The 22,605-nt window shown below is 43.0% G+C and overlaps 1 protein-coding gene across 2 annotated transcripts in view; it reads right to left on the bottom strand.

The window, feature by feature from the left end:
• Positions 1–4,027: 4,027 nt before the first annotated feature.
• FNDC3B (fibronectin type III domain containing 3B) overlaps positions 4,028–22,605 on the bottom strand; it is a 339,247-nt gene continuing 320,669 nt past the window's right edge. For both annotated transcript variants that reach the window (XM_046002797.1, XM_046002798.1), the window contains exons 24-26: positions 18,702–18,868; positions 15,614–15,741; positions 4,028–7,622 (exon numbers count right to left, since the gene is read on the bottom strand). In XM_046002797.1, coding sequence (XP_045858753.1) covers positions 7,311–7,622; positions 15,614–15,741; positions 18,702–18,868 — 607 coding nt within the window. In that variant the 3' untranslated portion in view covers positions 4,028–7,310. The remainder of the gene's footprint in view (positions 7,623–15,613; positions 15,742–18,701; positions 18,869–22,605) is intronic.

The following is a 22,605-nucleotide window of genomic DNA, read 5'->3' on the forward strand; positions in this document are numbered from 1 at the left end:
TATTTGAATAGAAAACAAAAATTTATGCCTTCAGTCTTGGGAGGGGGGTGGGTGGGGAAACAACTAAGAAGCTTCCTTTATTTAGCCTTTGACTCAGAAAAGGGGAAGGACATTTATTTCTTCAACAAGGTTTTGTTAACCATAAAATTAATTTTTATTACATAGTGCCTAAATGCGTTTTTCATCTAAAAGGCCAAGATATTAGAATTAAGGCTAAAATCCTCTTTGATCCTCCCCTCCCCACTTCGTATTTGGGCAAATCTGAGTTAGGAATTCAGACGGTATCCTTCCAGACTTCCTTCTCTGCAGCTGGCCGCTGGACTCTCTGTTCCACTTGGTGTCCATTCACGCTGCTCCCAGATTTCCTTCAGTGTCTTGAACCAGTAAGTCTCCCAGTCTTCTTCAAGGGGCGTTGTAGGCTGGAGGACACCTTCCATCTGCAGCAAGTTTACCATTCCGCCCTCGCCTTCATTCCCTGCTTGTGCCAGCTCTTGTGATCAGGCAGAAGCGAGACTGGGGACTTCTTGGGTTCCTTCCGGGTACACTCAGAGTACATGCACATGGCCTTCTAGACCCTGAAGGCTATGTCACAAGCTTTAACTGCCCCCCCCCCCCCATGGCTATCCTACTCCCCAGGTCTTGACGTTTTTGACGAGGCTCTCAATTACCCCAACTGGTACTGTAGCTTCGAGCAGCAGCAGTGTTCCACGATGGCACTGATGAGTTTTCCACAAAGGTTTTTCCTAGAGTGAGCTCTGAGTCAGGTTAAGCAGTGACAGTGCCCGGGAGGAGAGATTTTGAGGAGCTGCAAACCCAGTATGCTCCCCCTGGTGGCTGCAGGGCTGACTGTCAAGGCTACTATGGAACTCGGGAGCAGGGGAAGGGGTTGAGGTGAAACACCGTAATACCTGCTCTGCTTATTAAGGTTCCAGTCGTTACAAGGCTTTATTGAGTTTATTTCCACACTTCTGAAAAAGCTGATGTTGGCAATTTTCTTTTTGCTACTGTTTTTGTTGCTTTTATGAAGTGGTTTTATAGACATTCTCCATCAGATTCTTGGAAGTCTTGCCATCCACTCACCCACTTTTGACAGAGATGATGTTCAAGGTGATGCTTTTCCATTAAAGTCGTCATCCATATTCATGCCAAGAATTGAGTGTGTGCGAAATGTGGTCAGCTGCACAGCAAGTGCCCCAGTCACGACGACAGCCATTACTGACCTCTGTTGAGCATCATCATTCCAAACTAAAACCTAGAGTTGCCAGGTCTTTCAAATTTCAAAGAACGTCAAATTCCAGTGTTTTGTATGAAATTTCCACATTTCAAATTATAAATCATTGACAACTGCTTCAATTAAAATCAAAATACTGCACAAAAATAACACACCTGTGGTGAAAAGATTGGTTTGGAGCAGCGAGTCTTATGGATCACATCACTGGTATGTGAACTTTTCCGAACAAATTAGTCTACTGAGTTGAAGTCAATAAACCCCCCCTTTTTTTTTTCTTCCTAGCTTCTATAATGTGCCAGATAATGGGGCTCTATGCTGCAGACATATATATGCTGTACCAAGGATATATTCCCTCCCTCCAGTCTAGCAGTAGAGGTGGGAACTTTTTTTTGGGTCACCAAAAGGGTTCCTATACACGGATCTAATTGCTAGTTTTAATTAGCACAGGGCAAGATATCCTGAGAGGTTTGTTTAAAAGGGTCATTTGCAGTCCCTGTTTTGGGGTACCTGTAGGGGGCCAGTTATGCAAACTGGGGGTAGGAGAATGATAGTTACATAAACCCTTTCGGGGCAAAGGGCCAGATAGCCAACCTCTAACCTGCTTGAAAATCACCGTGGGGGTGGAATTTCATGAATTTTTCTTTCTTAGCTTATTAGCTTCTATGGGAGAACTTATCCTCTGGTAGCTTTTGAGATAGGGTGCATGGGAGGCAGATTTGTGAGATCTCACATTTCTAAAAACATCTTAATGATACTTCACACTTGGCCAAGAGTAAACAGGTGGGAAATCTTTTTCTTTCCAGTCTTGACCTACTTGCCCCACTGATTTCTAGCTTGCAGTTTGCTACTGAGAAGTGTAAAGCTAGTCTGATTTCTAATTCTCTGTGACCAGTTTTCTATTTTGAGGAACTTCTCTTGGTCCTGGTATTTTGAGATTTCCAGGTGGTGTGCATGTCCATCGTTTGGGTAGCCTCCTACCCTTTCATTCTGTAAACACGTGTTTTCTGATTTGTTCTGTTTTCTCTCTTTTCTCTCAAGCTCCTATTACTTGGATAGTGAATGTCCTGGTTGATCCTCATCTTTCCTCTTTTCATTTCTGTTTTCCTATTTTGGTGGTTAGTCTTTTAATTCTAACTTCTAACTCTTCTACTGAATTTTTAATTTCTGGGAATATTTCCATGTTCTTCAAGCATTCTTTTTTCCATAGCAATGTATCCTCAGTCTAAAGAGGACTCATTTTTTCTCATCTCTCTGGAGATGATTGTTTTCTGAAGATGCTCCTCCCTTAGTCCCTGATTCTTCCAAGTTATCGGCATTAGGCTTGGCATTAGGCTTTCCATTCGTGTTCACCAGAGGTCAGGTCACTCTTCATTAAGCTGGAGGACCGGAAAGCTGATGGGATTAGTGAGGGAGAGTTTCACTTTAGGGCAGTGGTTCTCAATCTTGGCTGTGGAGTAGAATCATCTGGGGGGTTTTTCGAAAACACTGATACTCCAGAAATGCTCATTGTATTGGTTTAGAGTATGATCTGCCCGTAGGGGTTTTCAAAAGCTCCTGGGTGATATTCCAGAACAGCGCGGGCCGAGAAGAGCCACCCAAGGGCGCTCCACTGAAGCCCTTCATTGAAGATTTTCAGATCTTTTTCCGCCCACGAGGCTCTCTAGGTAAGACTCTTCATATTCTCCTGTATGCCTACGTTCACCGAATCCCATTTTTGATATGGTACCTCGACGATCAACTGTGGATTGTGTCTTCAAGTTTAGGGTCTTTCTGTTACCTTCTGAGGATAAACTCAATAGGCTTCTGCGGGGTTGCAGCTCTCCAGTGGAAAACAAAACAGGGAGGAATTTATGGATCAAACAGCATTTTAAACAGCTTTCAACTAGTGGTATTTTAGGCTCTTCTCCCCCTTCCCCATCACTTCAAAAGGACATGTTTCTGTCAATTTTTGAGCCTTCAGGGTATTCTGCACGTACAACGAGGTGGGGCTCATTTCTCCCCCTGCGAAATTAGAATTCAGCTTTCTTCGGTTAGGTTTTCCAAAATTCTGGTGCCAGCAAGCTCTCTCCCTGTTCTTCCCAGTCTTTAAAAAACCAAATCCTTTACTGTATTCTCAGTGGAATGTTAGGAACACGCAAAATTTGATGTGTTCAGGGTCACTTTTACCCTTAAGAACAGCTCATCCTTCTTTGAAACACAGTTTCTCCATACACATCTTTCCCCCAGAAAAAAAAAAAAAAAATAGGGATTCCTAGCAAAACAATCCAAACCAAATGAAACCATGGCCCTAGCAGGGTCACTGTGCTTTATTGCTGCTGCTGTTGTTGAATGAGACCCAGAGCAAGGAGGAAGGCAGGCCAAACCGTGGAAAGGAGAAGTGGGAGGGAATGTGCTAGGTCTCGGTATGCAGAGGTAGACCTGGGCTCCTAAGGTTTGGCATTTGGATAGTATGTTAGGAACGCAGGCTCTGACAAAAAATAAATGGCAGCTCCTGGGCCTATGTGGGCCACAGTCATATTTTAGCTGTCCTGTAAAGGGAAATCTGAATTTTGTTAACTTCTTTAGAAATATGAGCATGTATGATTGTGGCCTGCGACCTTACAGGACCCCAATCAGCTGGAGCTGGGCTGTAACTGCTCCCTTGGGTGGCACAGGACCATCACCTGCCTGGCCTCCAAAGGCATTTGAATTTGCAACTTTGGGGATGTGGTTTAAGTTTTTAAAAAGGAACAACAACAGCAACAACAACAAAAAGCAAGTCCTATTCTTGGCAGAAAAACCCTACGTAAGTCAGAAAGAATTAAAACATTTATTGGGCATAAATATATTACATATACACTACAGATACAGTTAGGTATTACATATAGCATAGTATTTGCAAAATCTATACATTAAAATTGATATGGCAGTTTTAATACAATGTATATGAAATAGTCTAAAATTTACAATACAGGAAAACATATGATTATTTTTTTTTTCTCCTAAAGTTGAAAAGCTTGGAATGTATGTCCAACAGTGAGGTAAAACATTTTGTCTTTCAATTTAAAGAACTGTGCAAGGATAACATTCAGACACATTCAATTAGGGCACTTTTCAATTTTGACAGGAATACTGAATGACTGTAGCCAACGAAACAGTTAGAAAATGCCAACATTTCAAGTTGATAAGAACAAGATAGATAATATGAAAAAAAAAATCTTTTAAAAAAGTGTTGAGACCATTTCTTTGAGGACAAAGGGCAGTTTGCTTCACATGACTGGAATTTCTTGTGCCAGGGATGAGAGTCTGACAGAGCGTCGGAAGCCAGCCGCTCACCCATTCCTACGTATCGCAAAAGGGCAAAGAACGAAGTTTACTATAACACTTTATTTTATTGTTCGTGTGTAACGGCAATGTCTACAGAGCTATAGATCAATGTCACATATACATATTTGTGACAGAGAACCGTGCCAGATGGAGTAATCAGTTTTTGACCAAAGGGATGATAATGAATACCCGATCACGGGAAACAATAAAATAAAGTGCAGTCAGCTGGTCTGTGACACACTTCAGCACTGTGGCGGTTCAACAAGATGAAAATTTCAAAAAGAGAAAGTACTCATCGCAATCTGGGCCTAACGCCATTATTTCATGTAAAACGTTTCAAACCATTCCGAGAATTTCTTTATAGCAGCAGTTCTGAAGTGTTTCCAAAAAGGACCGATTTCCCCCCCCTGCTATTCAACATGGATTTTTGTACTGTTGAATCTTCATTGCTTAAAAAAAAAAAAAAAAAGCCTCCCCGCCCACCCCTGCAAAACAAAACAAAACAAAAACACCCGCCTGAGATGGTCTCAGAAAATGCAGATGCGATGTTAGAGTGGGTCATGATACACAATTAAGTAGAGGGCTGAGTTTTGGAAGGCCAGAACTTTGGCAAAAATATATTTACCTTGATGCCATCACTTTGCAAGGCTAATTCAACTAATTATTATAGTCAGTAACAAAATACAAAACTCTCTAGTACTTACTACATCAATATAGGCACACAGAGTAATTCATTGATCGTAGCGCTTTCTTTCAAGAGATGATTATGGTTTTTTGGGTACATGTAAACGTTTCAATCACTGATAATGGATTTTTTTTTTTTTTTGGCATTTAATGCACTAGATGCTCTTATCTTTTAAAAACACAAGAAAATGTCAGAAGATTCGTAATACTACAGATGTTGCCGAGGAACAAGACTGACCTAATACAAAAGTATAAAACACACACACAAAAAATAACATGCTACAAGGGAAAATTAGTACATAAGTACATTTAAAAAATTTTACAATAAATAAAGATTGCACTGTAATTGGCATTTAAAGTACTGTATGCAGAATATAGTATAAATAAACCAAAAACAAAATAATGTTGGTTTCCCCATGACTTTGGTATGGGAATATCATAAGCTAGTACAGCATACTGCATCTTAAGACAACACAGACCAAGCACAGAATTGCTATGATCAAGAAAAACCAAATAGCAAAAATATACAAAAACAAGCAGGGGGATACACTGTGTCTGTTGCACCCTTTTGGAATATATTTGCACCTCCAACTCTTAAATGTCCCTGAGGTACGCGAACATTATGGACTTCATATAAATAATCCAATGACTTTGGGTTAAAACTGATTATCTCATGACTCAGAATAAACATGCAAGAGTAACACTTTGCACTCCAATAGCACCTGTTGATCAAGGATCTCAAAGCACTTACAAACGTTAGAATCCCCATTTTATTTTATTTCATTTTATTTTATTATTTAATGCACTGGAAACTGAGGCACAGAGAGGTAAAGTGACGTGTTCAGGTCACGCAGCAAGTTAGTGACAGATCCAGGGAGAGAATCTAGGGCTCCTTCACCCCCAAACACCCTGTGTTTACCACCATCTATCATTCCCTCTCCACACATGGCCAGGTCAACCCCACAAAAATAGGAACTACAAGTTTAGATGACTCTCTTTTGGGTTTTATCAGGCTTTTATCCACTGTTAGATGAATATGATGTGCACTGAATTAAGGTACTGAAATTCAATCACTTCACTGATACCTCAAAGAACAGCCTTACGGCAAATCTTTCCAAAACAACGAGCTGACGTATAAGAAGACTGCTCACAATTAGTGTAAATCATGGACAAGGGGCAGAGGCACTAAACTGTCACCAGTTCTCGTCATATAACTCTGGTCAAACATAACAGAATATAATAACTCTAGTGATTAGATTAGAAGTAGTTATACACAAAGACAAACAAACAAGTTAAAGCAGCTTTTAAAACAGCTGAACAAGGAAACAACTAACTATTGCACAATGCCCTCTTAAAGTTACGGCTATGAATCGCTGGGGTAAAATCTACAATGTTCCATAATTTATAGGTGCATTTTGGTTACTTGATTTCTTAGACAGGCAGCTCATAGTGTTAAAATCATAAGAAACAGATTATTAAAACATTTCAGATTAAAGTACACATTTTGATTTAAATGAGCTAAACAGTTAAATAACTGAGTGACAAAATGGTTGTTTAGGGCAGCCTTATTTGAGTGAACACATCTTCTGTATGTTGTTGTTGCGGTTGTAGCTGTGTGGTAAGACTCCGACGACACTGAAATCCTAGACCTTTAAGTACACACACTGTGATTCACGTTCACAGAGACAGATGATCAAGACCAAAGAAGTGACTGGTGAATATAAATTACTAAACCGTAACATGGAAAAAAAAAAAAAATCAAAGGCTTGCAAAAGACATCGGTGAAAACAGAATAAAGGCAAATCTGAAAATTTAAAAGAAAACGTAAGAATGCTAGCTTTTGGTATCTGGTTTGCTTTTCTTCTTTTTTTTTCCTTAAAAAAAAAAAAAATCCAGTTTAATCTCTTCCTAGTTTTGCATTTCAAAAAGGTGCACCAAAACACTGATATTTTTTTTCCTAGCTAAATCTGTAAAACAAGTATATAAATCAAAGAACAGAAGGGCGTAAAAAGGGGGATATCTGAATAAATGTATGTATTAAAATGTGTAGCATTAATTAAATTCATACCTCTAGTTTTGTTGGGTTTGTTTACTTCATTAAGAAGTACTGTAATATAAAGGCAAATAAAATGGACAAAGTCGCAAAGCCAACCACAATGAGGGCTGCAAACTGTTCATCAGTAGGCATCATGCTCTTCATTTTGGGATCATCTAAGCTCCCCGTGTCCCCTGGCAGCATGACCTCACTTCGCTGTAATACAAAAGCCGCAGAGGGGCTGAAAGCTCCGCTGAGCTCCTGAGCAGTGTCTACGCAGCGGCGGCACACACACACGCGGAACCGGTAGTCTGTGTTGGTCTGGAGGCCTGAGATCTGGAATGTTGCTTCTTCTCCCTTGTATACCTTCAAGGACAGACAGAGAAGTCCTGGTCAATTACTCTGGAACAACAATAATCTGATAATCCAGGTCCATCAGGCCCCCGGTGTCTACTCCAGGATGACCAGAATACCAAAATGGGGTAGAAAGCTATTTCTCCTCGTCTGTATTTCATTCAGCAACAAAAGATGGATATTCATTCCAACCCACCCCGAGCAAACAGAATACAAAATCCAGTAAATGGAATTGCAGCTGACCGAAGTAATACATGTCTAATGAAATTTTAAGAGATTTGGCTGGTGAATAGTTAGAACAAGAAAGTAAAATTAACGGAATCTTTCCTGGATGAGCGGCACTGAGTTAGCATCTATAAAGTGCTTAAAACAGGCCTGGTACGTGGCCAGTGCACAGTGCATGATCTAGAATCTTAAAACAACTCCAACTGTATTCCTAAAGCACAGCAACTAAGTGATAGGTGTTAGCATTTTCAACCTGGATACAGGCTAACCCGGTAAAGCTGTCAGTTTTGCCCATTAGTACAAATGCCCTAAAAAATAAAAAGTATCTCCAGTGATCTCTACTTGCCAGCTGTAGAGTTAGTGGGAATCTACCAATGCGGAGTGTTTTTAAAGTCTGGTGTGTAAACTTCCACCAAAAAATAGGACATTCTGCCAGTGAACACAGGTGCACTGGCCACGCACTTAGTGTTGGGCAAAGACAGCAGAAGGATCTCCCAGTTTACAAAAGGGACCCAATTTCCATTGTTCACTTGATATTTAGCCTTTTTCTTAAGATTTTTTCCTCCCTCCTTTTCCATCTTCACAAGTAGACTTTGTCTTATTATACTTTTGTTTAGTGCCTAAGTGCCAGAACCAGTTCTTCCTCTTTCATTGTTGCTTCTGCTATTCCTCTGTAAGATTTTTTTTTAAACGATTTTATTTATTTATTTGACAGACAGATCACAAGGAGGCAGAGAGGCAGGCAGAGGGAGAGGAGGAAGCAGGCTCCCCGCTGAGCAAACAGCCCGATGCGGAGCTCGATCCCACGACCCTGGGATCATGACCTGAGCCGAAGGCAGCGGCTTAACCCACTGAGCCACCCAGGCGCCCCCAAGCTTTGGTTTCTTATCTGCAATGTCCCAGTCAACAATCCGTTCTGATTCTATAGTGGAAAGTCAGCACTGGGATGTTTTCTAAGTTGGAGTGAAGCTGCCATTTATGCCTTTGCTCCAAGAGTTCCTGCTATAACCTCTTTCACTGATTCTTACAGAGGCCACACCTGTTAAAATCTGTTTGCACTTATCAAAGGTCGAAAGACTAGCTGTGGGAGCTCTTCTCCACGCAACCCTGAGGAACTGGGCCTGATCTGACTGGGAGTCACTGGGAAGAGCCTTCTCAAGCACAGGACTGAATCAGGACCCCAGGTCTAAGTCTCCACTCCAGTACTTTTTAGGTTTGTGAACTTAGGGAGCTATCAGCTTTGAGTCTTAGTTTTTCTCCTTTTTCACCTGGGGATAGTAATAGTACCTAACCTAACCATAAGAGGGGCTGAGGTTTAAATGAGAAACTGGACGTGAAGAGGGCTTTGTGAGAGCAACACACTGAAGGTAAGCCAACTTCCATCAAATTCAATCCTCCTGACTAGAGTTAAAGACAGGATCAGAGAGGCTGTTAATTTCTTAAGGACTCACAACAAATAAGGGCAGGGGTAGACCCCCAATGAGATCCCACTCTTAACTCAAATAGCCACCCTCACCCCTGGAGCTGACCAGCCCTGCATCTCCTATCCTCTGTCGGAGGTAGTGACGCCACCACTTGTCCTCTGCTTTAGTCCTAGTCTTACGACCAAAGTCCGACATGAGGTCCAGTTCTCTTGGCCTGATTTCATCTCCCCAGACAGCTCTACTGTCTTTCCGGGGGTTTCTGTTAAAAACCTCCCAGACTGTGCTCGCTTCGGCAGCACATATACTAAAACCTCCCAGATCACCACATCTTGGTTCCTGCTGTCTCAGACAGAAAACACTGCCTTTCCCTTTTATGGTATGGAAAGCAGTCCTTCCACTCCCCACCCCTTACCCGTTTGTGCCAAGCAAAGGCTTGGTCAGCGTTTCTGGGATGTGGCCTCTTACTTTGTGCCATCAAACAATGACCTCATGGCAGAACACCAGTTACTAACCTATCCCCACAGATGTTTCTGAGACTTTTGGGAAGGGGATATAAATGCTGACTTCTGTCTGTTTAAATGAATTCTATGGTTTCCAGAATTTGCAAAGTTAAGAGCTTTTGAAGAAAGCTGGTGCAGAAGGACATTTTATTTCCGAGGAGCCCAATTCATGGAATCTTGAAAAGAGACTTCGTATTTTCATTTCAATGGCTCTGCTGAACTCTGATCCCTGGAAAGGAGATCTCTGAAAATGTATTCAGAGAAAAAAGGAATGCTACTTTTCTCATACCATTAAGCAAAAAGCTTAATGAAAGAAAAGGGTATCTAATTGGAGGGAACTTCCTAATGCCAAGTCCAATTAAAACATAGCCTTCAATTTGTAAATGTTTCGCTTTTCGTCATTCTTGTTGTTTTAATTGGAACAGCTCCTCCCTTTTACAAGCACTGCCAACACAGAAATCTTAAAAAACCAACCAACCAACCATGCTACACATACGGAGTGTGGGACTGTGTTCTAGCAATGCACAGCAGCCAGCACCATGGATGGCCTGAATTAAGTAGATGCTCAGTGAATGTTCTCTCATTAGAACCCTCAATGACTCCAGAGCAGATACTCTTCTACCACAGTGCTTGAAGAGAGGACAATTACCAGAAGCCCATGAACATGAACATACACTCACAGCACAGAGGCAACGCAAAGTTTTTCGTACAGGAGAGCAGCCGTCATTGTAAAGAAATGGACTCATTAACAATATGTTGTTTTCAGTGTAGTGACAGAAAGTAGAGTTTCTAATGTATTTCAGAAATGGTCAACAATGCTTTTAAGCCTTTTGGATTAATCTTTAGCTAAGGAAAAGTTAAAACAATCCCACTGCCTCCTTTCCCGCGTATTCTGGTTCCGGTCTTGGAGCTAATGGATTTGTTTTGGTGGAAACAGTCACAGCCTGGGGGGTCACCGAACTACACGTTCATCCTGTCTGCCACACAGCTGTGCCTTGACTGAAGTGACTTTTCAGGGGACCATGCAGCTCCCCACCCCAGGATGGCAGGCTGGTGCCCTGTGTCCCTTTATTTTCATTCACTCTGACAGGGGCACCATTACGGGTTTTTCCTCCTGCCTCAACCCAATTTAAAAGGCAGGGCTCCACTTAAGATTATCTTTATTGAAGTAACCAATCATAATATCGCAAGAAGTAGATAAGTGATATTATTTTTATAAAGGCTGTTGCTGTTCTTGATTTGATGTACGATATATTTTAAAGTAATTTTGACATGTTTATTCCAAAGAGGAGGATTTAAAGTAAAACCCAGATAACTGAACTGAAGAATCTGTGACCCTGAATTCAGAAACAACATGATGTGGAGTTGGAATCCTTTATCCCAGTGAGTATTTTGGGGAGAACCACTGGGGGCCTGCCTCGGGCCCAGTGCCTGCGTCTCTTAATTAACACTGCCCCTCTCCAGGACTGCAAAGGGAGACATACTGGCACAGCACTGTCATTTACACAGCACATTCTCACTGCTAAAGGGGCAGAAGCTCACAGTAACCCTGAGTTAGAGGATGAGTGTCCCTCCTTGTACAACAAAGTGGCTGAGGGTCAGTGAGGTGAATTAATTTTTCTACTATCACATGACTGCGGGATACCCTCCAGCTCGACAGGGAGCTCACCAACCTGTAAGCCTCCTTTGTAGTGGGCGCAGTGCGGGGTGGCCCTTGAATTCCCTGAGCTGAGGAGGGCAGGTAAGGGGCTGTTACTGAACGGTTTCTTGACGGTCTGCTGTTCTCACCCCAACGGGTCTAGAAAGCTAAGAGCACTGACCATGGTCTTCTGTTATGCACTGGACATCCCTCATAGTACAGAGCACCTAACAGTTTCTCAATAAACCAGGGTCCTATACCTGGGCTCCCTGAAACTGAAGATGTATTTGTCTCATGCATTTTAAATGGATGTATGAGCAATTTTCTGATGGCCGTCATCAGATACTTATAGGAAGTTAAAAACCTAAGACAATTAAGAATCTGTAAAATGATGGCTTTTAAATTCCCCCGTGTTGATCTATTATTTTGTCTGAGACCCTTGACTCAGACAAAAATTAAAAAAAAAAAAAACTGTCAGGGAGTTAAATGGAAAGACATTAAAAAATACGTTAAGCTCTAAGACTTTCAAACAATTGTGTACGGAAAGATCTTTGCTCACAGTACCTAATGTGAAGCCACGAAGAATCAGTACAAGTCCCCATACTATAATCTAAAGTGATTCAAAGTGAAAATTTATTTGTACAAAAATGCTATCAAATCAACTGTAAAGGTCCATAAATCTTCAGATGCTTTAAGGGTTTTCTTAATGCAACAAACCTGAGCACTAAGAATATTAATGACTTGCCACAAATTTTGTCCCCTAACAGGCAATACTTTGTTAGTTTGTTGCTCTTTCCTCATCTCCATTGTTTAAATATTTTTTGTACAAATTATTGCAGTCTCAACAGGGACATGAATATGAATCATCTTTTATTACATTCTTATGTAGATATCAGACTATGTTATATCTTGTGAAAAATTCAGTCACCTGCATATACATATAATTTTCAGGCTTTTCTAGAATGCTTTATAATTAATACCATCTGAAAGGAAGTTTTAAGCTTCTTGGAAAAAACGTGTATCAATGGCAGAAAAGCCAAATCAACATATGTATGCATCCTAGTATAGAGTAAAATTTTAGATGAGGATTCACTACTTGAAGAGCTTGTTTTATAATTAAGTCCAGCTGCTCGCCTCATATTGTCAGAGTTGAACAAAAGCAAGCTAATAAGCTAGAACCAAGACAAAATTGAAGTCAATGTTTCAAGCAAAACATCCAAGAGAGCTCTGGTGCCTACATTTGCCTACAAACCCAAGTCTGGGAAGCAGAAAGACCCTTTCTGTTAGAGGTGATTTTTTTCCACCTAAGTTACAAATGCTTCTAAATCCACCCCACGCTGAAGCTTACTCTTACCACCAACACAGATGTAAGTAACTCTGTTCGTTTGAAACTGACTCTTTCATGCAAGTAAGAAACATGGACTGAGCGCCTAACTATGGGGCAGGGCTGAGAAAATAAAAACGAGGAACACAAGGGCACACATGAGCGGATCCTATCTGATGAGTGCTCTGAGAGCCCGCAGCCCTGCCGTGCTATGGGCTCAGCAGTAATTACCTCCCATTTTCTTTTGCTTTGCTTCTACGTATTCAAAGCCTGTTATCTCTGGCCAATGATTATTTTAACCATTACTCTTGTAGCCATAATATAAATAGGTTTCATTCCCCATTTCATGTCCAGAACAAGTGAATGGCAAACTCAAAACATCATGTTTAAGTTAATGCTTATTGAACAGGGAGAAGAAAACAAAATGAGATAAAAAACAAAACCAACCCACAAAAAAAACCACACAAAAGAGCAAAAAAATCCACACAAAAAAAGTCAGTACAAATTGTTCCTGACTCAACAGTAGCTTTTTATGAACCACTCCCCACCTTAATCATTTCTTGGGAAACGTAGTAAACACATGGTTATGTGAGGGAAGGCTAGTCCCTATCTACTGAGCCTGCCCCATGTACTATGTTTTCATATATTTCCAAAAAGAAACTCAGTTATAACTACAATAAGAAATTCTGAGGTATACACATGTGATTAGGTACCATATTAGACTTTATATGTCCGTGGGTCTAAATATATACCATTAAACAAATTAAAAAAAAAATTAAAAGAATCTAAAGACATTAATCTCTACACCCAAAGCGGGGCTTGAACTCACAACCGTGAGAACAAGAGTCATGTGCTCCTCTCACTGAACCAGCCAGCTGTCCCAAACTGAACCAGCCAGCTGTTCCAAACAAACAGCTGATTGAAAAGAGTCAACCTGCTGATAAAATCTAAATCATTGATCAAATAATGCTATTTTTTCAATGTGAAACAGCAATCACTGTCTTCTAAGAAGCAGAAATTTTTCTAGAAAATCTTTCTAGAAAAGTATGGTATGTGAATAAAACGTCTTTAAAGTAACAATGATGAACAAGGAGTGAATGTACTGTTGGGTCATGAATTATTCTTAAGTGTTAAATGATCCGCTGTGAAATTCCGTAACATTTCATCCTTCAGCCATCATCCCATTGCTATGGAATGGGACAATGCTGCTGGCATTAAGATGACGGTATCTGGTGGGGACAATCCCTAGGCTCTCTATCGGAGCTTAGACCCTGCAACTAATCCTATTTTTTTCTGGTACGCTGAACCAAACACGTGGAATTATTTACTCTGAAATGGGATACATCTACTAGAATGAGACTGGAAAGTGGAACAATACAACAGTGTTTTGCTCTTAAAGAGGAATGATGGAAACTGGATAATGCCACTGTCCACTGATGTTAATCAATACTCGGCAGATGTCGTAGTTAAAAATAGTGTTTTGCAAAATGTGGTTAAAGCAATTCATTCTTTATCTGCTTCTTCATATTAACAAAGTACATGAAATATACCAAAATTTTCTTTGTTTTCCACATTTGCAAGTATCCTTCACTATTAAATAAGGACCATTAGCCAGCAATTGAACAAAAACTCTGAATCAAATTATTTTCGACCTGTTTTTGGAGTCTCTAGAGCTGAATTGAGAAGTCTTTACAAATTATGCTAATGTTTCAGAAGGTAGTTTCTAAGTCTGATATACACGCATGCCTCCATTAAAAGTTCTGGTAAGGAATGGGCTTCACCTTTCCTTAGAGTAATGGTATCATATCCTGATTTCACAAAAACAGTTATTAAGTTCCTGGAAACAGGACAGAAACTGATGGGATATCTTAATCTTTTGTAGCCAGTGACTGATAATCCATAGTGTTGGAAGAATTAAGGATCTAAAAGTGTCTTGAAAAATAAGAAAAGCAAATTTTCTATCTGGCTATAGTCCAGTTACGTTCTCTCTTGCGTGGGTTTATCATGGCATCTGTAAAGCCTTGCTGACTCAAGTTCTGGTTCCCTGACCAGCATCACCCCAGCATCACCCGGGGGCTGGAGCCCTCACCCCACACCTACAGCACCAGGATCTGCATTTGAACAGATTCCCTGGGGATTCTCCTGCACATTACAGGGTGACAAACGGTGACTGGAGCTGCTCAGTCACAGGCCCCCAGAGCTGACAAGTCCTATTCCTTCTCCTTCTGTTACAGCTCCTACAGAAAAGGCAGAGGGGTCTGGGGAACTGGGTGGCTCAGTCAGCTCAGCTTTAGACTCTAGATCTCAGCTCAGGTCTTTGGTGGCGGGGGGGGGGGGGGGGCAGAGGAGGGCACTGGCAGAGGGAGAGAGAGAATCCCGAGCAGGCTCCATGCCCAGTACTGAGCCGAACCCAGTCCCTGAGATCATAACCTGAGCTGAAATCGAGAGTCAGATGCTTAACTGACTGAGCCACCCAGGTGCAGGCGCCCTTCAGCTCAGGTCTTGACCTTAGAGTTGTGGGTTCAGGCCCTGCTCCTTTAAAAAAAAAAAAAAAGGCTTCAGTAGTTGGGCTGAAAACTACTTCCCCTCTATAGTCAAACCACTGGCACTCTGGTTTGCAACTGCACAAAGACTTTGATTACTTGTAAACAGCCCTGCCAATATCAAATACAAATATGGAATTTAAAGCTCTTTATAAGGTCATGCTTGAGAACTAAAAATTTAATACCTCCATAGACAAAATGTAAACCAGGGCCTACATAAAGGGGTCCGTGTTAGGCAGTTCCTATGACTGATTTGAAGAAAAATGCCCCTCACCAGTCACTGAATTGCTCATGGCAAGAGGCAGAGGCTGGATTGACAAGCCACACACATGCCACACGAGTGCTTACCTGTTTGTACTCAGATTCTCTTCCAACCAACACCTGCAGAATGTAATGGACTGGGTCACCTTTCATTGGCGGTACCGTCTCCCAGAAGATTTCACATGAATTTCCTTCCAACTGTGTTACTCGAGGTGCTGAAATACAAATCCACCATGTTCAAACTCAAAATTCAAAGTATCATAGTAACCGCCAACATTTTGTAATATTAGAGTGAGAGCGTGCTTGTGTCCGCTCTGAGAGGGGAATTTACTTGCTCAGACTCCTAGAGAACCTTCAGGGCACCCTTCACACAGAGAAGCTACTCCATGACTAGCAAGCTATTGGTGAAAAAAATTCCTTTCCTCATTATCCTATTAATAACTGCTTGGCCTGAATTGGATTTTTGTTATTTTTTTTAAAAGAATTTTTTAAAAAAAGATTTTCACTTATTTCAGACAGAGAGAGCGAGAGAGCACACATGGGGCAGTGGAAGGGCAGAGGGAGAGGGAGAAGCAGACTTCCTGCTGAGCAGGGAGCCAGCCCTGGGGCTCAATCCCAGGATCCATGGGATGACCTGAGCCAAAGGCAGCAGCTTAACCGACTGAGCCGCCCAGGTGCCCCATGTACTTTTCTTATGTTTACAATACTACTGAGCATGTTCTATGATGAGGCCCTGAGCTGGAGACTTTAGAGAATGCAAACAGGGGCTGTAAACCCTACTTTCAAGGGAATTAAGATCAAGTCGAGGGAAGACGCGAGCAAGGTAGGAGACAAATACAAATAGAAACAGAATGTGAAGGCGATTAAACGGGGGTGTACGAACAAAAGCGGAAGGAGAGTCTGATCTGTGTGAGTCTGAGGAAGGTTTGAGAAGCAGGTGACATGTGAGATTAAGTCCCAGAGAATGGCCAGGATTGACAGAAAGCCTTTAAAATCAAGTTATCTATTTGTATTTTTTTTTAGTTCATTTTTCACCTACTAGACTCATAATTGTTTTTTTTTTTTTCTTTAAGGAATTCTTTTTTTTAAGAGTCTATTCATTTGAGAGAGAACACAAGCAGTGAGGGCGGGAGCAGCAGAGGGAGAGGGAGAAGCAGGCTCTCTGCTGAGCAGGGAGCCCAATGCAGGACTTGTTCCCAGGACCCCAGGATCACAGCCTGAGCCAAAGGCAGATGCCTAACTGACTGAGCCACCCAGGTGCCCTCATAATTCTGGTTTAAAGGAAAACCGTATTAGTCTATAGTAAAGCATGTAAAATGTTATAGAATTAAAAAATTTTTTTCTCACAGCTTATGCCGTATCTCTACAGTTTAATTCAATACCTGAGATTTCCTACTTTGTAACTAGAATGCATTACTCCTCTCTGAACCCTCTTCCTCTTGAAATTCTTTAGAAGCAGCGCTTTCTACCTGCGATTCTGTACAACACTGCTTCAGAAAAATGCAGGTTTTCTTAAAAGTAAGCTGCAATTAGTTGGCCAAAACTCCATGCAATTTTTGGAAAAAATGAGGGACCCTATCAGACCAAACAGCCCTCCAGCTAAGACAACAACTTCCTGACCCAAAGAGGAAGAGGATCTGATCAATGTGGCAGTGGCAGGAAACTGCCCTTCTGAAGAAAATGTACATGAAAGTCAAGTGCTTTCTACTCAGTGTTCCACTGTCCATGAATTGAATCTCTACCAACACCCCCCCAGACAAAGGGAGTGTCACAAAGACGTTGACGTCTGCCAGCTGTTAAATTGTGGCCAGCCCTCCTTGTCACAGCAAATCTATCTGCCCCGGTGGGTTCGGGAATCTCTTCCGTTACGGCCACTAGGCTTTCCTGTAGCTGTACCAAAGGGCTGGGCCACTTAGTACCCAAGTGACACATGAGCCCTTGCATGGGTACATACATTTGTCCTAGTTTCACACTCACATAGAGAAGCGATTGCCAAAGAACTTCTGGACTGCGGAGGGGAGGGAGCTACCATCAAGCACCCTGGAAGGAGCTCGAGGAAACCTTCACAGGTTCCAAGCCAGATCCTGCCCAGGCCTTGAGGTGTCTCTCCCTCTGTGGTGGACTCTGCCCTGGCCAAAGCAGACACAGCTCCTCTTCTCCCACCCGATATGGAAGCACTGAGTCAAATGGCCTTGCTCCTGGGGCCACACATACAAAGGACCTTTTTTCAAGGTTGCGCTCATCCCCCTGGCCATCCAGTAATACATAGCAAACCCCCACTTTTACCCAGATAAAACCTAGTTCAGGTAATCTGCCTGCGTGTCCGTCAGCCTTGAGTCATTTTGGGCAGCAGCTGGAAAGAGCCACCAGCATAGCCTACCCTCGCAGTGGCCACAGGGACCTTCACCGGAATCATCCTTTTGGGGTAAAAGGGGGTACAGGCTCAGGAGGCCATGGGGGTGGCCGGCTGGGAGGGCCGAGTCAGCCCCACCTTACTGCTGTCTGTCCATCCAGCAAGTCAGCTGTGCACCAGGGAGACAAGGGCTCACCAGACCCGGTGGAGGGAGAACCCGTGAAGAGTGGCTTTTGCTCACTCCCTGTCCCCACAAAGGGACGGAGTCAACTAGTCATTGGCAAACCTTAAGACAAATACTCAAGAAGATGAGCACAGGCCATTGCTGCTCTTTTCTCAAATGCACCTTTGCACAGTAAGAGTGCGGCCTGGGGACAGGTCGATGAAGTTGCCGGGGCCAGGCACTGGGCATGAGAGTCACCAGAAGGCAGACACCAACCTCGGCTCTTCCTGATGGTCTCTGGGCAGGGAGAGCCTCAAGCCTTCCATGGTGAACTGTCGTAAGTGCTATCAACACCAGAAATTCACCCTCATTTCTAACCCCAAGTGTGTCACTCAGTGTGGTCCTTTTCTTTGTCCACCTCCTGTGGGGACGAGGCTACTACATTATTTGCAGTAATTATTTATACAGACCTGAGAAAAGGCCTTTTCGCAGGGAACCGTTGCCCAACCTTCTCTTTGAGACGGTTGTTAGGATTCTATGTTGCTGATGTTAGGAATATTAGAAGAGTATGCGTCAGGCCAGAACTGAGCCTGCTACTCCAAGTTCCAGCACTTCCCTACTCTCACAGAAGAATGTGCTAGAATTCACTGCCTACAAACCTTTGATGGTAGGGGGGATGCATTTGGTTGTGCTGAAGGTATAGGTTTCTGAGAAGGGCCCTTCGCCAGCCTCGCTCGCTGCCTGGATTCTGAAGGAGTAGCATGTGAATTCCGTCAGTCTCTGGACTTTGTAGGTGTGGCTGGGTCCTCTGTAGATGGAAATAAACCTAGAGGAAGGAACAGAATCCATTAGCCACCTCAACTTTCATTAGTGACAAAAAATTAGTTATCACTGTTAACTTACCTTCTACTACATACGAGGCAATGAAGTTAATGTTAACTGGGCACCTGAGAAATACAATGTCTTCTTTACCTGATTTTCCAAAGAACTAAGGTTTAGCTTGAAAATTCCTTCAATTTTAACCTTTGTCTTCACAAGAGCTTTCAAAGCCCCTTTCCAAACTAGTGAGAACACACTGAAGATTACAGATCTTTGAGAAAAATTTTAAAACAAGAAAAAAATACTTAGAATTCTTCATCAGGTTAATCAAAATAATGGAAATGCAGCACAGGTAAACTGGACAGCTTAAACTGGCAGCTTCTGGATCCTTCTCCAATCTGAGCTGGCACTATTCTGTACTCTGCTAATTATTATCTCCAAGAGGCTTAAGCATAGAAGGTCTGAAGATAGAAAACAAGGCTGGGGAGGCTGGGGCGCCTGGGTGGCTCAGTCATTGTCTACCTTTGGCTCAGGTCATGATTCCAGGGTCCGGGGATCGAGCCCTGCATCAGGCTCCCTGCTTGGAGGGAAGCCTGCTTCTCCCTCTCCAACTCCCCCTGCTTGTGCTCCCTCCGTCAAATAAATAAATAAAATCTTAAAAAAAAAAAAAATAAGGCCTTACGTTTTCAAGTGTTTCCCCCAGGGTCTTGAAAAATTTGTATTTTTACAATAAAACTGGATTACCTAGGATTAGTATATGCTATCATTGCTTGTCTTTTTACAGTTAAATATAAAATTTTGGAAGTAACTACCCCCAAGTTATCCAGAATTTCTGTAGATTTGGGACTTGAATCCCGCCAGCCCAGGGACGTGTGGAGAACCACAGCGTGACTTGGTCCAACACAGGCCCATCGGCTCTGACAGTGTCTGAGGACAATCTGCGGTCTTCAGATACTGCTGGAAGTCTGTCAGAACAATGCTTTAAAATGTCTAGACTCTTAGGCCACTGTGGCCTAAGGGGTAGACAGGATTTATGAATTCATTTAACAAACATTTCTTGAGCATCTGCTGTGTGCCAGGCTCTGTGGCTTCAAAGATGAACGAGTAAGACCGGATCCCTGTGGGCTGGTTGGGCCTGTGTGTGGTCAGAGCTTTCTGAAAGCAGCAGCCTTTCCCTGGGTTGGAGAACCGTCCCTCTGGACGGACAGATGGATGGGTGGGTAGGTCTAGAGATTAAACAACTTTTTCAGAAACCCTGTCCGAGAGTTAATTTTTTTTTTTTTTGAAGATTGTGTTTATTTATTTGACAGAGAGAATGAGATCACAAGTAGGCAGAGAGAGGGGGAAGCAGGCTCCCTGCTGAGCAGAAAGCCCAATGTGGGGCTCATCCCAGGACCCTGAGACCATGACCTGAGCCGAAGGCAGAGGCCCAACCCACTGAGCCACCCAGGCGTCCCGAGTCAATACTTAGTTTAAACACCCATGCACCCATCATCATTCCCAAATGAGTGAGTTCCTGAGCCCTACCTAGTCATTTCACTATTTCGCGTTCCCTCTGCTGTGCTGTGCAAGGAAGCACCTTGACTGGGGGCTGAACGTGTTCCATTTCAGGGAAAGCCAGAGTCCGCTGGGAAACTCACAAATACCATGGCAACCTGTTTGGTGCCCTGACACATTACCACCTTAATGAAGATACCCTTGCTAATGCTGGAGGCAAATAGCTATTCATTAACTCAGCCTCCCCATGGGCCAGGATCTCTGACCAGAGTCACGGCTTTTGGTTGTACCACAAGATGGAAATCACGGTTTAAGAAGTAAATGTGTTACATCCTCATTACAAACTGGCAAGAAAAGCCTGGTTTTTCAAAGAGTCTGGAGAGGGTTATTAGCAATAATACCGCTTCCCTGACATGTCCTGCTCTCAGGAGACTGTTTCCTTTTGACAATAAGGTCAGTACATTTGCATGGACAGTAGCACTCAGAGAAATGGACTGAAGCAGGTTCAGGACTCTGGTATGGTAGCATCATCCTAAGTTGGGCAAATAGCATACGTACCAATTTTCAAATACATCAAAATCTGCTTCTGGACTGTGTTTATTTTCCCCCCTTTAATTAATTGTTTGGCTCTTTCACTGCTGCCTTTCAGTTCCTAAAAATCGCATCCCAATTTATAGAAGGCACTGTAGAAACAGGTGCCAGCAACGAAGGACTCTGAGATTTCGCCGTTAGAGCATCTGTTTAAGTCTGGGGATAGTGTTACTTATTAAAAAAAAGCGGGGCTGCATCTGCTTTTGCTAGGATGACTCTGAAGGAGACATTTACGAGTGGATTTCAGGTTCCAGTTTACTCCCCTTGCATTCAGTGAAGGTGGATGCAGGTGCAGGAGGCCCAGCTTGTAGCTGGCGTGTCCCCTGGAGAGGAAGCTGGGGCTGGCAGCCTGGCACACCCAGCAGAAGAGCACGGAGAACGGGAGAGAAAGCGGTCGTCCTTTCTCCCTCCGGCCTTCTCTACAATAAGCACGTGTCTGACCAGTCCTTTAATTCAGCCCTCTGTCGACTTTGGCAACAAGAAGTCATGACTCGCTTGCTGCCCTGCTTTGTCTGACCTCCCTCCCCCTAGAAAAGCCACGGGAAGGAGTTCTGGGGAAGTAGCCAAATTGGATGGGGCTAATTCCTACGTCTTGTACTTAGCCAGGTACGGAGCCCTCAGTCAGGGCAGGGAGGATGATGGGCATGTGACAGGCTCTCTCCTGAGTCAGAGGGGCATGCGGGCAACGAGGGGAGACACCAGAATCCTAGCAGCTTTGGGAGAAACATTCTGAAATAGCTGGCAGGGCCAACTCCACCCCAAAGGCTCGCTTAGAGAAAAAGGGGTGTCCTGTCCTCGTGCACCTACGCCCTACGGCGGATACACAGGCCCAAGGTCAGAAGGAGCTGAGCAATGAAGCAAGGCAGCCGCACTGCTGCCTTCTGAGGACTTCTGAGGCCTGCCAAGAGTTTTAAAAGTTCATTCTTTTGGGACACCTGGTGGTTCAGTTAGTGAAGCGTCTGCCTTTGGAAAAGAACTGAAAAGAAAAAGAAGTTCCTACGTTTATCCCTTGACAGGCTTTCCGCACCCTCCTTCTTCTTGAGGAAACACAAGAGGCAGAGCAGAAGAGAAGTGCAAGGGTGAGACTGTGGGGTAAGAGAACAGAAAGACTGGGTATTCACCTTCTCATGTGGAAATCATTGACCATACTCGTGTCTAATTTCCTGCTGCTTTACTTTTAACAAAGAAATGTATTAAATGCACAGGTCAATGGATTCTAGGTAAGAGCTCCATGTAAGTCAGCTTGTTAATCAAAAACTCAAATCCTTCATAAAATCTTACCTCCGATTTTAGGTTTCTGGAGACAAGACCTTCCCAAGTTAACGGCCAGTTTGGCACTTTTAGTCTCACTTTAGGGGTTTCAAGAGTCTTAATTTTGAAAACTTTAAGGGCTAACACCGGTCCTCCCCCCATACACTCCTCATCTGTGCGGGTTCCATGAGCAGAACAGGCACTGAGACTGTGAGCCGCCAGCAACTTATCTAGCCTCTCTGTGCCTCAGTCTTCGGGGAACTCTGTGCCATAAGGGTCCTCAGGCCCCAACCTCCCTCGCAGCACCATGGTCAGGTTTACTGGGTTCACAGAAGTGTTTAGGACGGTCCTGACCTGTAATCACCACTCCCACAGGTGCCCTCACAACTATTTTATAATGCTAGG

The sequence above is a fragment of the Meles meles genome, chromosome 4 (genome assembly GCF_922984935.1).
Source record: "Meles meles chromosome 4, mMelMel3.1 paternal haplotype, whole genome shotgun sequence".
Lineage (NCBI taxonomy): Eukaryota > Metazoa > Chordata > Mammalia > Carnivora > Mustelidae > Meles > Meles meles.